Source organism: Ranitomeya variabilis, chromosome 3, assembly GCF_051348905.1.
Source record: "Ranitomeya variabilis isolate aRanVar5 chromosome 3, aRanVar5.hap1, whole genome shotgun sequence".
NCBI classification, from domain to species: domain Eukaryota; kingdom Metazoa; phylum Chordata; class Amphibia; order Anura; family Dendrobatidae; genus Ranitomeya; species Ranitomeya variabilis.
In genome coordinates, this window is record NC_135234.1 from 573,257,271 (window position 1) to 573,270,307 (window position 13,037).

The 13,037-nt window shown below is 47.0% G+C and overlaps 1 protein-coding gene across 4 annotated transcripts in view; it reads left to right on the top strand.

Annotated features, from left to right (window-relative positions):
* The window catches only part of COMMD6 (COMM domain containing 6), a 37,412-nt gene that overhangs the window by 10,187 nt on the left and 14,188 nt on the right, over positions 1-13,037 (top strand). For all 4 annotated transcript variants that reach the window (XM_077297235.1, XM_077297238.1, XM_077297237.1 and 1 more), the window contains exons 4-6: positions 1,084-1,160; positions 4,621-4,786; positions 7,317-7,469. In XM_077297235.1, coding sequence (XP_077153350.1) covers positions 1,084-1,160; positions 4,621-4,786; positions 7,317-7,469 — 396 coding nt within the window. The remainder of the gene's footprint in view (positions 1-1,083; positions 1,161-4,620; positions 4,787-7,316; positions 7,470-13,037) is intronic.

The following is a 13,037-nucleotide window of genomic DNA, read 5'->3' on the forward strand; positions in this document are numbered from 1 at the left end:
CTTTGAAAAAGGAAACGCGAAACGCGCGTCAGGGGGTATTCGGAGCCCCAGGCAGAGTAACTACTCCATCATGGGTAAGCAGTCTCGCATTAGGCAGGCATAGTAACTAGCTGCACGCATGGGAGAGGTGTGTCCACATGGACTTTTAAACTATATAATATAGTCACACCATGCTTTGTGGCGTTGATACTTACACTGACTTGTGATAATACCCGGATGTTTTCTATTTTTCTTTTCTGCCTGTGACCTGGATGTTTGCTACTAGGGTTTTTTCCTGTTACTTGTGCATTAAAATATGTCATGTGTGTTTTATCATTGTTACAATAAAATTTATATTTTTTTATTCAATTGGTAATTTTCTTTTTTGTTCATATATTTATTCGTATAAAAACTCCCCTCTTTTTGTTAAAATAAGTTATTTGGAGTATACGTTACTAATTTCCATTTATATACATGGGTAAGGACAATCAACCGCTTATATTTACACACAGATGGTGTGGGGCCCATGTGATTTCTGTTGGTTTGATTTTATTACCACCTTGTTAGACTGCAGCATTACTGCTGCACAAGGTGGCTCTTTTAGTTTATAATGGCTGGAGGGGGTGACAGTGGCCCTTTAATAGGGCTTGTTACGCGCTGACTGTAATATATTATTACATAAACTTGCAGGTACAGTGTATAGTTATGGTATATGGGGTATATTGTGGGCCCTGTACATCAAAATTGCCTTTTGTGGCAGAAAACTCCTCATCAGGGAACGCACAAGCCTGTTCTTGGCCTCCTTTAACCCTGCTATAACAAGGGGCACTGTACTGTACGTGGCCCCCATGGACAGGCTTGGTGCTAGCAATCCTGTTTTCCCGATCCGTGGGGAAATCTATTGACCCCCGGCCACTTCTCCAGACGTTATCTCATATGGAGTATACAATAATTGTCATGTTTTTGTAACTTTGCTTTTCTTCTACAAATCTTGTGTGTTGTCTTATTTCATCTTGTGTGGAGCTGATCTAGAGATTGTGCTCTCCTGTTCCCAGAAAGCAGTGGATTATGGCAGCTGGTTAACTGTGTCTTTCTCGTTACTAGAGGTTTCAAGCAGCCGGAGTGGACACAAACGTAGATGAAGTTAGAAATGTTATAAATGCAGTGAACTATCTCTTCAGGTCAGTATGCCGGACCACGGTGCCGAGGGCCCATACGCAGAGTTGACACTACAGCTGCATACAAAAGCCAGTTTTGCATTCTGACCCTAAAAACGCAGAGTGTCGACTGTAAAATACAGGCAGCTTCCTGCCCACACCAAAATTGTGATGTGCAGTTATGGTGGGTGTTTGGTGAAATCAAGTTCTCCTCTATAATGTTATTTCTATAGTGCTAACATATTCCACAGCCCTATACAAATCAAAGGGGACATGTACAAGAAAAATAGGACATAATGCAGCAATACAATACTCGACAATGAAAGCAAAGCGTGAGGGCCCTGCTTACAATCTATGAGACTACAAGACAGGTGATAACTTACTGATAGGTGGGGGTCCGACCTCTGGAACCCACACTGATCGGCAGAGGTTTGGGGTTTCCAAGCATTGCGCTCGGCTTTTTCTATTAATCCCACAGAGAATGAATGGAGTGGCGATCAGACATCTAACGTGATGCTCCATTTTGAAAGGGGGATAGAAGTGCCTCGTTGGGAATAAAAGCTCCACATTCTGCCTATGGTGACACAAGCCACTCATTTGTACTGTCTATCCTCTGGATAGGTGATAACTTGTTTTCGCCGGAGATTTCCTTTAAAGAGAACCTGTCCGCAGGATTTAGCCTTATAAACCAAATGAATGGCCATAATGGCACTGTGATGTTGATTATTTTGATACTTGATGTGAAGAGATTTGCTCAGTGGCTGTTCAATACTCCTTGTGAAGTTTTAATAAAATTACATCTTGTGTGCGTCGTGGTGTAACGTGGGGTCTTCTTCTGGTTCTGCACCCCCGCCTACCTCCTCTGTTTCTTGTGCAGATCATTGATTATTCAGTGACCTGCCTACTTTTTAACATTCCCCACCATCATTATGTGGGCGGCACGTGCAGTGTGACATGGCGTCCTGTGTGCAGGACTTCAATAAACTGGCTCTGGAGGAGGCGCAATGCACAGATGGAGATTTTGGCTCAGTACATTTTTCACAATAATGTCGCTGTGGAATTTTAAAAACGAGGCAGGACACTGAATAATCACCTGCATAAGAAGCAGAGGAGGTTGGTGGTGGTGGTGGTGGGAGAACCAGAAGAAGACCCTGCCCCAAGTCCCACCCCAAATCACACTGAAGAACATTGTTCACTGAGCAGATCCCTTCACATTAGATATGTTAATCAGCATCACTGTGCCATTATGGCCTTGTCTTTAGTTTATAGGGCTAAATCCTACTGACAGGTTCTTTCAATTCATCTCTGCCACTGCTTAATACTATGTCACAGGACAGGGAGGGGTTAATCTTTCAAGCATTTAATCTAATTGAAATGATCTTGTTTAGTTATAGCAAAGAGAACAAGATATCTCCATACACATGAATAATCCCAGATACAAGGGACAAATACTGCCACACCATGGACAGGCCACATATTACCCCTATATAGTGACCGAATAGTACCGCCATACAGATCATAAACCTAAACTACAGCACTAACACTGAAATTGTCACCAGAGGCAGTTATTCCGGGAGCTCTGTAGATAATATATAGTGTATAGATAAAGCTACTCACTCATGAGGTTTCCCATTGAAGTCATTCGTCTTTGCTTTTCTTCATCCAGTGCAGGTTGGTGTGATGTCCCCCAGCCACGTCTTAACCCTGCACCATGTAATACACAGACAGTTGTGGCTGATCACTTCCAGAGCATGCTCCCCACTGTCCCACCTCTACTAAACTGCATCAAGAAGAAAGGTGCCACTCTGGTGCCCTACACAGTAACAACATCTTCCTTTTTGTCATCCCCCCCTCCACAGTAACAGTATCCCTCAAATTAACCTTTATTACACTAGTGATGTACCCATTTTTACCACCTCACAGTAGAAATGACCCCCATACAGCAGTAATGCATATGCCCCCTTATGTGGTACCCGTGTGATAGTGAAATTCTTCTTTGAGGCCTCATGTAGTGAGAATATCTGCTCAAATACAGCAGTAATGCCCCCTCCATAGTGGCACCAGTACAGTAGTAACATACACCTTTTCTGCCCCCCATGCAGTAATAGCATTCACCTTTTATGCCGCAGTACAGTGGCAACGTCACAAATTGCAACCCCATACATTAACAATAATAATTGAGGACACAAGGGGGGCAATGTTAATGTGAGGAGCCACATTGTTAATGCCCTTCCTTGTGGCCACATACAGTAATAATGTCCCCTAATCTGGCCCCACACAATAATGTCCCCAATTCTGGCCACAATGCAGTAAGAATATTCCTCATTTTGTCCAAAATCCAGTAATAAGGTCTCCAACCAAATTATGTCCCCCGTTTGGCTCCATACAGTGATTATGTCCCTCATTCTGGCCCCATTATACTAATGATGCCCCCATTATGGTGCTGTTTATATAGCAATTTCTCCTCCGGATCCTGACGCGGAAGGCCTAATACATTTCCGTAAGAGCCGCTGCCGGCCTCGGGTAGGATGGTGGCTTCCCTGCTCAGCAGGATTTTTGCTCTGTCGGATATCCAGCTGAAGGTAGCCTTGGCACCAGCAGGCCCCCTCTGCCATGGGCATGGTTGCACCCTCTGAACTGTTCCTGATCAGATCTCACTTGAGGATTCCGGCAGCCCACACCAAGCCTATAAGTGTGTGATTATTATAGTAGAAGGTTGGACTACACAGTGCAATAAATAGCCGATATGATGGATCGGAAGGTGTATGGAAGATGTGGCGGATCTGTAAAGATTAGCTGATAATGGCATGTCCATGAGATTATACCAAGCATCAGAAACCGCATCACAAACCACTAACCGTTTTGTCACCTACATAATTATAGGGTGTCTGTTACTACAAAATGACTGTCCAAACCAAGCACATCACCTTGTAAGTGACAGTCGGAATTACAATCCTACTTTAGTGTCTAAATCTGTTGCTGATTTTGACAGAAATTGTTCTTCATTCAAAAATGATGTGTGCAGTGCCCCCTAGGCACGGCCAGGTAAGTGCACCTCCCCGAGTGGTTTTTCATCGAGCTCTGCCCTCTTTTCCCTTGATTGACCACTCTGGCGTTACAGGAGTTAGAGGAGCGTGGAGACTGCTGGGAAGGAGCAGTGAGCTGGCTGACCACCCGCAGGGTGCACCAAGCACTTCATTACAATGGATTCTGGCATGCAAAGCACTGAAGCCAGGGTTTATATCGGGGCTATGTCCCTAACGAGGTGCGGTGCTTGGTTTGAACAGTCGCTTTGTGCTGACAGACTCCTTGTAATGCTGGCACATGACTTGGCCTCATACATGGATATAGTTCCCACTGTGTACACAACAGCTTGGCACCTTCTGACTGCACAGTTGGCATTTTGTGCAGATTTGCAGCGATTTTTTTTATTTTTTTATTTTTTGTCTAATTTTTGCACTGCCACATTGTTCTTTCTTTACAGCAATGCTGCAAAACACAGACTGCCCACAGAGACATTGCTGAACACTGTTACAAGTCATTCCAAGCTCCCGAAGCAGACTCTGCAGGTCATTCGCCATGTGTGGAACGAAGAGGGTCAGAAGCTGTGCGACATTGAATGTTCCAGGGGCCTGTTGCCGGCTGCACAGGTGAGGTATTGGGCTGGGGCACATCACATGTATGGTGTTATGGTCTGGTGATTTAGGAGCGACATGCGACTAGCTCTAAGCAGGTGGTAACTATACCAACCGCAGTTCCTGATCTTAACACAGACACTAGCAGTAGCCGTGGGTTGTTCCTGTCACTCCCCGGACACCTCGTCACAGCCGGAGAACTAGCTACCCCTGAAGGTAGTAACAGGAAAGCTATCTTGCCTCAGAGAAAATCCCCAAAGGATAGGACAGCCCCCCACAAATAATGACTGTGAGAGGAGAAGGAAATGACATACGTAGTATGAAACAAGATTTAGCAAAGGAGGCCACTACTAGCTAGACAGAATTAGTACAGAACAGAAAACTGTGCGGTCAGTAATAAAAACTAGAAAAAGTCCACCGCAGAGAAATGCAAAAATCTCCACACCTGACTAAAGGTGTGGAGGGCAAACTCTGCTGCCCAGAGCTTCCAGCTTAGCTAAATAGATCCATAATGATAAGCTGGACAAATGAGCAAAACATAGAAAATGCCAAACAACAAAGTCCACAACAAGTGAACTGCAAAAAGACAAGCAAGGACTTAGCTTTGCTGAAATGGTCAGAGTGGCAGGGAAATCCTCAGAGAGCCATGACTCCAAGCTCAACAATTGACAACTGGCATTGAATTAGGGATAAGGCCAGACTAATATAGCCGAGCCAGAAAGACGATCAGTGAGAACAGCTGCTGATGCTAAATCCAAGAAGCAGCCATACCACTCAAAACCACAGGAGGGAGCCCAAGAGCAGAATTCACAAAAATGCTACTTATAACCACCGGAGGGAGCCCAAGAGCGGAATTCACAACAGTATGGCCCCTTACTGTAAAGCTGCCATTAGCTGACCCTGACGTGTGACCCGATCACTGAGTGTCGCTGTAATTCATGGGTGTGTGTATATGGCGGCCTTATGAGTGTGTGCACCCATGTAGTGACTGCACCCTGGCGGGGGGCATCTGATGATGGCACATGCTGTTAAAGGGGTATTGCTATCTGGGACATTTATAGCGCATCTATAGAATTTGCCATAAATGTCTGATCAATGCTGGTCCCGCCACTGTCCCCTCATTCATAATTAGTGATCGCCTGCCCATCCAGTGATGAGCCCACATCTGTCAGCCACTTATGGCAGGTCCTGACCATATGGAATAAATGCCTCCCATAAACTCCTTAAAGGAACAGTAAAGAGTCTGTCACAAGGATTTTACTATTGATACTAGTGCTATGGCTGTTTAAGTCTTATTACAATATTAAAAAAGTGTGAAGTGCTAGGGGCAGAGGAAACGAGCTATGAAGTGTCTTGTCAATGAGCCTGGGAGTGCGGGGAGGCCGTTTACATGTACTCGGTGCACGTCCGGGCTCCTATGTGACTTAGAACCGGCACGTCGGAGTTATTCTTGTACTAGGAGCGGTGCAGATGTTCCTCTAGTTCCAGTGCTACAGTTGACCTGCAGCTTTCCTTTAGGAATAAGGGTACCGTCACACAGTGCAATTTTGAACGCTACGACGGCACGATCCGTGACGTTCCAGCGATATCGTTACGATCTCGCAGTGTCTGACACGCAGCAGCGATCAGGGATCCTGCTGAGAATCGTACGTCGTAGCAGATCGTTTGAAACTTTCTTTCGTCGCTGGGTCTCCCGCTGTCATCGCTGGATCGTTGTGTGTGACAGCGATCCAGCGATGAGTTCGCTGGTAACCAGGGTAAACATCGGGTTACTAAGCGCAGGGCCGCGCTTAGTAACCCGATGTTTACCGTGGTTACCAGCGTAAAAGTAAAAAAAAACAAACCGTACATGCTCACCATCTGATGTCTGTCAGGTCCCTTGCAGTCTGCTTCCCGCTCTGACTGTGAGCGCCGGCCGGAAAGTGAGAGCAGATCACAGCAGTGGCGTCACCGCTGCGCTCTGCTCTCAGTGTACGGCCGGCACTGTCAGAGCAGGAAGCAGACTGCAAGGGACCTGACGGACATCACATGGTGAGTATATACGGTTTGGTTTTTTTTACTTTTACGCTGGTAACCACGGTAAACATCGGGTTACTAAGCGCGGCCCTGCGCTTAGTAACCCGATGTTTACCCTGGTTACCAGCGAACCTCGGCATCGCTCCAGCGCCGTGATTGCAAAGTGTGACCGCAGTCTATGACGCTGGAGCGATAGTCATACGACGCTGCGACGTCACGGATCGTGCCGTCGTAGCGATTGTAATTGCACGGTGTGACGGTACCCTAACAAGTGACGGTGGGGCAACAATGATTAGGAAGATGAGGGGACCACCCATGGCATTTCTGCAGTTATAAGATGAGTGGAGATCGTGTACCATTTCTGCTATTTCTTAAATTAAAAGAATGTCTCACATTTTAAATAAGACCCTTTTTGATCAATGCCAAAAGTGTCACAATTAAATCCTGTGTATTATGTTCACTACCATTTTTTATTGCCGTCTGCTTGATCTTTAAAGTTACACAAACTTTGTATTGTTTTCAATTGCAGCTTCTTGATTTTCAATGGAAAATTGGAATGGCCATCAGTTCAGATGGATGCAAATCTCTAAATCATCCTTATGTCACTGTGGAATTGAAAGTTGCAGAACATTCTGGGCAGGTGCAGAACAAAGTCTTTGAGATGACTATTCCCGAGTTCCAGGTATGTACAGATGCTTTTCACCATGGTATGAGACTTAAAGGGAATCTGACACCAGATTTATGCTTTCTGATCTGAGAGCAGCATAATATAGGGACAGAAACCCTGATTCTAGTGATGTGTCACTTACTGGATTGTTCTCTGTAGTTTTCATATCTGTAGTTTTCATAAGATGGCAGGAGATTATCACTTACTGACTAGTAAACCTGTTCCAAGGCAGTTCAACCGCACCCCCACCACTTATTAGCAGCGTTCTGCCTATGCACAGTGCACACAGAAAGCAGCCAATCAGTGGTGTGCGTGGGGTTAAACAGATCTCAGCATTCAGAGAGCTGGTAGATCTGCAGTAGAGAAAACCGATTTAAATCAAAACTGCAGCAACCAGTAAAGTGAGTGATTCAGCGCTAGAATCGGGGTCTATGCCCCTACTTCATGTTGACCTCAGATGGGGGAGCAAAAACCTGCTGATTTCCCTTTTTAAGGCCAAAGTCACACTAGTGTTTAAAAATTTGGTCCAATGTTGATCCCGAAAAGTAGGATGAGTGTCATGCGAGTACAATGCAATTTTAAGATAGTAGCACCCTTGTGACATGCAATGCATTATTAAGATCAACTTTTATATGCAGTAATTCTGTCATTTCATACTAACTAATAAAACAATGTTATATACAGATATTGATCATTGTCATTGAGATATATAATCAGTGCTGTGCATGTGTAGCTTACTGTACATGTATTTAGCTAATAAATGGAAAAAAATGGCATGGGGTCCCCAATATTTTTCGTATCCAGCTGAGGGAAAGCCGGCAGCAGGGGGCTCATGTTTATAGTCTGGGTATGGGGTAATAAACATGGAGCTTCTCGGGTTATTAATCTCAGCTCACAGTTGTCTACTTAGCATTTACTGGTTATTAACAAGGGGTGATTCTCCCTTGTAGGGTCCCCTATTAAAAACCAGCAAAGGCTAGGTAGACAACTGCGATCTGATATTAATAGCTTAGGAACAGGTCGTGGATACTGGTCTCCTACCAGACTAAAAGGAGATTTTTGTTTACTTACCGTAAAATCTTTTTCTCCGAGCCAATCATTGGGGGACACAGACCGTGGGTGTTATGCTGCTTGCCACTAGGAGGACCCTAAGTGATACAAAGAAAGTTAGCTCCTCCCCTGCAGTATACACCCTCCTGCTGGCCCTCAGCTAACCAGTTCGGTGCAAAAAAGCAGTAGGAGATCAGTAACAACATATTAGCTTACAGCATGTCATATTATATATGAGAGTATAGCATATCGGATTGTAAAAACAAGCATAAGCCAATACCAGGGTGGGAGCTGTGTCCCCCAATGATTGGCTCGGAGAAAAAGATTTTACGGTAAGTAAACAAAAATCTCCTTTTCTCCTACGCCTCATTGGGGGACACAGACCGTGGGACGTACCAAAGCAGTCCCTGGGTGGGGACAACGTCAGATCAGGCTCTGTGTAACTGCTACTTACAAGTGCGCCACCGCGGCCTGCAGAGTCCGCCTGCCCAGAGTCACATCTGTGGAAGTCTGGGAATTATAATGCTTCAAGAATGCATGCGGACTGGACGAATCCGCAAGCTTGCAGGCGTGTCTTGTTGACGCCTGGTGCCTGGAACCCAGGATAGACAGGGAGATAGGCTGTCTTCTAACACGGAAGGACTCCTGGATGGTGAAAGAATACACCAGGCTAAATGGCCGATGGAAACGGCCAAACCCTTCCTGTAAAAGTCAGGAAGCCTTCCTCTTACCGTTAGGAAACCCAAGATACAGTGTCCAACCTTCGGAAGGACGCCGTCCTCAAGACATACCTACTCAGAGCACTAGCTTTGTCCGGAATATGGGGACCTCATTCCATCTTGTGGAGTGGTGCCAAAAAAGATGAGGGAAGAACTATGCCCTCATGACAGTAGTAATACAATACCACCTTGGTAACTAGGGACAGGGAAGGCTTGAGGACAACCTTGCCTTGAAGGAAATAAGAGAAAAAAGTCTGAAAAGACCCGTTAGCACCGAAGACTCGTCAGGATGAGGATACCGCCGAGAAAAAGGGGGCAACCTTCCCTAATAGAATAGATCCCAATGATCTAACGGTATGCAATAGGGAAGAACTACATGTGAAAACATCCTGCGAGGTGGTCCCTACTTGCAGTTTTGTTGCAGAAAGACGAACTGCAAGCGAACTGACGTGGTCAATGCGGATTTCCGAGGATCACTGGGGCCCTTTCTGTTTCCGAAAAGCTTTCGGAAGTGGAAACTGGTACCACGGAATAACCGGAGCATGCAGTGCGAAGGCTCCTGGATCTCGAGGCCGAACAACAAACTCCAGTACATGGGCGATCAGTCAGGACGCCATCCGAACCACAACTGTAGAGCTCCAGTGAAGGCGGGTCTGATGGAATACTTCCGGTGAAGTTCCCACTCACTTGAGGTGAAACCCTGACGGCTAAATATGTTCGCAGCCCAGAGGTCTACTCCTGGGATATGTACTGCCAAGATCACCGAGTGATAGATCTCGGCCCATGTGAGTTACTTTGGCCATGGTGCTTGAACGTGGGTACTCGCTAGATGATTGACGTATGACACAGCCGTGGCGTTGTCCAATTGAATTCGGATGGGTTGACCCGCCATAAGGAGAGGACCTACTATAGGACTACCCTTGAGATCTCCAGAGCAATGATCGGGAGAAGAGAACTGGCATTGGAAGTTACTAGTAACCATGGAACCGGGAGAAAAAACTCCGGATGAAGAAGGAGCTCAGACTATCGTCTGAAAGGCTGCTTGACTTGCCGAAAACTAACGGAGCGAAGGAAAATGCTTCCATTGTTGTCTCCGTTTTATTTATTTATTTATTTTTTTTATTTTTTTTATTTATTTTTTTTGGAACCCTCCCAGCAAATCAAATGAAATGAGGGGATGAGTGAGCAAGAGCGCGAGCTCCCTGTTGAAAAACCATGACCTTGTCTGGGGGGAGATTTACCACCCTTCTGGAAGAATACTGGATCATCCTCAAAAAGGATATCTGCTGGGCTGGAAATGAGGAGTTGTCTAAGTCTAGCCACCAGCCCAGGTGAGAGGGTATCGCAAGTGATATAGACGACCTAGCGTAGTCCTGCAAGGGCGGGTAAACAGTCGGCCAAACAGGGCAGGACGACCACGCCTCTAGGTGCAAGATGACAGCCGCCATGACCCTTGCGAACACCCTGGATGCGGTCCAAAGAACAAGGTCGTGACTTAAATGCTGTTCACGAATGGAAAAGCAAAGGAATTTTTGAAGAGGTTAGACATCCCGAATGTCGATGGATGCCAGAAACTGCACCCTTTTTTGTTGAAGTAGTGGCTGAGCGGATGAGACTCCATTCGAAGAAGAAAAAGAACCTTGTGAAAAGATTGTTAGAAGTTTGAGGTCCGGGATCGGTCCTACTTCTCGTTCCCCTTTTTAGGAACCAAGATCCCTTAGATCTAGACTGTCCTGGACAACCCTTTCACTGTTGGTCGGGGCTGCGGGAACGTACGATTCTTCGTTAGTCTCCCGCTCAAAAATATGATTGACCAGTTGAACTGTCTTCAGGAAAGGGATACTGGTGTGAATCAAAATAGTTAAGGACTCCAAGCAGGAGACCGTTGCTCTAGCAATCCATGCGGCGGATAGGGAGGTTAAAGGGCTGGACCCGTAGCTGCCAAACGGAACAAACCAGATGTGCTATTTGACAGATCGTGGCATTTTTAATTGAGGACATATCGGGCAGGAATACTGGTAGGTAAACCACAGGAGATTGTACCCGGTTAATCTGCCGAGTGGCAGAATGCGCCGCTGCTTCCAGCAGGTCATTGCAGAGTTAAAAATTAGGAGCCTCGATCCACCATCCTCTTAACAAGGAAGTGGAGAGGGAACATTCGCCTACTTGCATCTTCTGTTAAATAGTGGTGATGCAGAGGGGGGTGCTCAGACGCCCGAAAAAAAGGGGTGCCTCTGTACATCCACAGAGTTCAGGTCTCCGGGTGGACAGGACAGGTTGTCTGGCGTTAGGCCTGGGCCTTCGTGTGCCCATCTGTGGATGGTGTGGGGAAACCGGCGCCCTTTAAAGTGCCTGTCGCCCTTAAAAATCAGACCAGGCATAGCGTCCCACGTAGAGGCTTCTGTCCAGTGAATCGCCTATCCGGACTGGATGGCAAAAGCTCTACGAGGGAGTTTAGGCTGAGGAACTAGTTACACTGGGATAAACTGGGATCAGCGGCAGAGGGCTCCTCATTTATGACCAGTTTCGGTTTGGTCATAGTGCCCTCAAGACCAGGGAATACTGGTCGTGTGCCTTTAAGACCAGGGAATACTGGTCGTGTGCCTTAAAGACCAGGGAATACTGGTCGTGTGCCTTTAAGACCAGGGAATAATGGTCGTGTGCCTTTAAGACCGGGAAATACTGGTCGTGTGCCTTGAAGACCAGGGAATACTGGTCGTGTGCCTTGAAGACCAGGGAATACTGGTCGTGTGCCTTTAAGACCAGGGAATACTGGTCGTGTGCCTTTAGGACCAGGGAATGCTGGACGTGTGCGTTTAAGACCCGGGGATACTTACTGGTCCCGTGTCTTTAAAACCCGGGAATTCTGGTCACGCGCCTTTAAGACCAGGGAATACTAGTCACGTGCCTTTAAGACCAGGGAATACTGGTCACGTACCCTTAAGACCAGGGAATACTGGTCACGTGCCTTTAAGACCAGGGAATACTGGTCACGTGCCTTTAGACCAGGGAATACTGGTCACGTGCCTTTAAGACCAGGGAATACTGGTCACGTGCCTTTAGACCAGGGAATACTGGTCACGAGCCTTTAAGACCAGGGAATACTGGTCACGTGCCTTTAAGACCAGAGAATACTGGTCATGTCCTGCGGGTTTAGGTAAAATCTCGCAGCGAACGAGAAGCGCCAATTCAGGGGGCGCAGCCACAGGCACGACGTGGGCGGAGCCTCGAAACTTCCATGAATAGGCCCCAGCCGGGGCGTAAATTTCTGCAGCCGGCGTCAGTGTAGAAGTTAGGGGTGGTCACCCGTTGCTCGAGAAAATTGAGCGCTTCCGCGTCAGGAGCTAAGCGCCAGGAAAAAATGCTAAGCCGCCTTGAGGCGACACAGTGCACTTCTGGTGTGCGGACTACACATCGGCCGAAGCCGGGAGCTAAATTTTTTAGCCGGCTGGAGCGTTACCTCAGGGAGGTGGCCACAGGGAAGCCTGAGACTGCCTGTCAATATCCCGCTGCAGAAGCCCATTGCTGGCAGGATCCACTTACCAACGGTGCGCGTCCCGGCATGGAGCCGCCGCGGATGTCAGTATTGCAGCGTGGACGGTGCAGGGATAGAGAGATAAACCTCAATCCATCATCCCCTTGTTAGGGAGGTGGAGAGGAACCGTCCGCCTCCTTGCGCCATCCGCTTTCACCGTGGTGGGATAGTGGGGGCTGCCCGGACCATGGAGGGGGGCTTCTGTATATCCACGAAGTTCAGCCCATCGGGACCATGAAGGCACCTTCGCCCCTGAAGGGGATTTCAACTGCGGCCTAG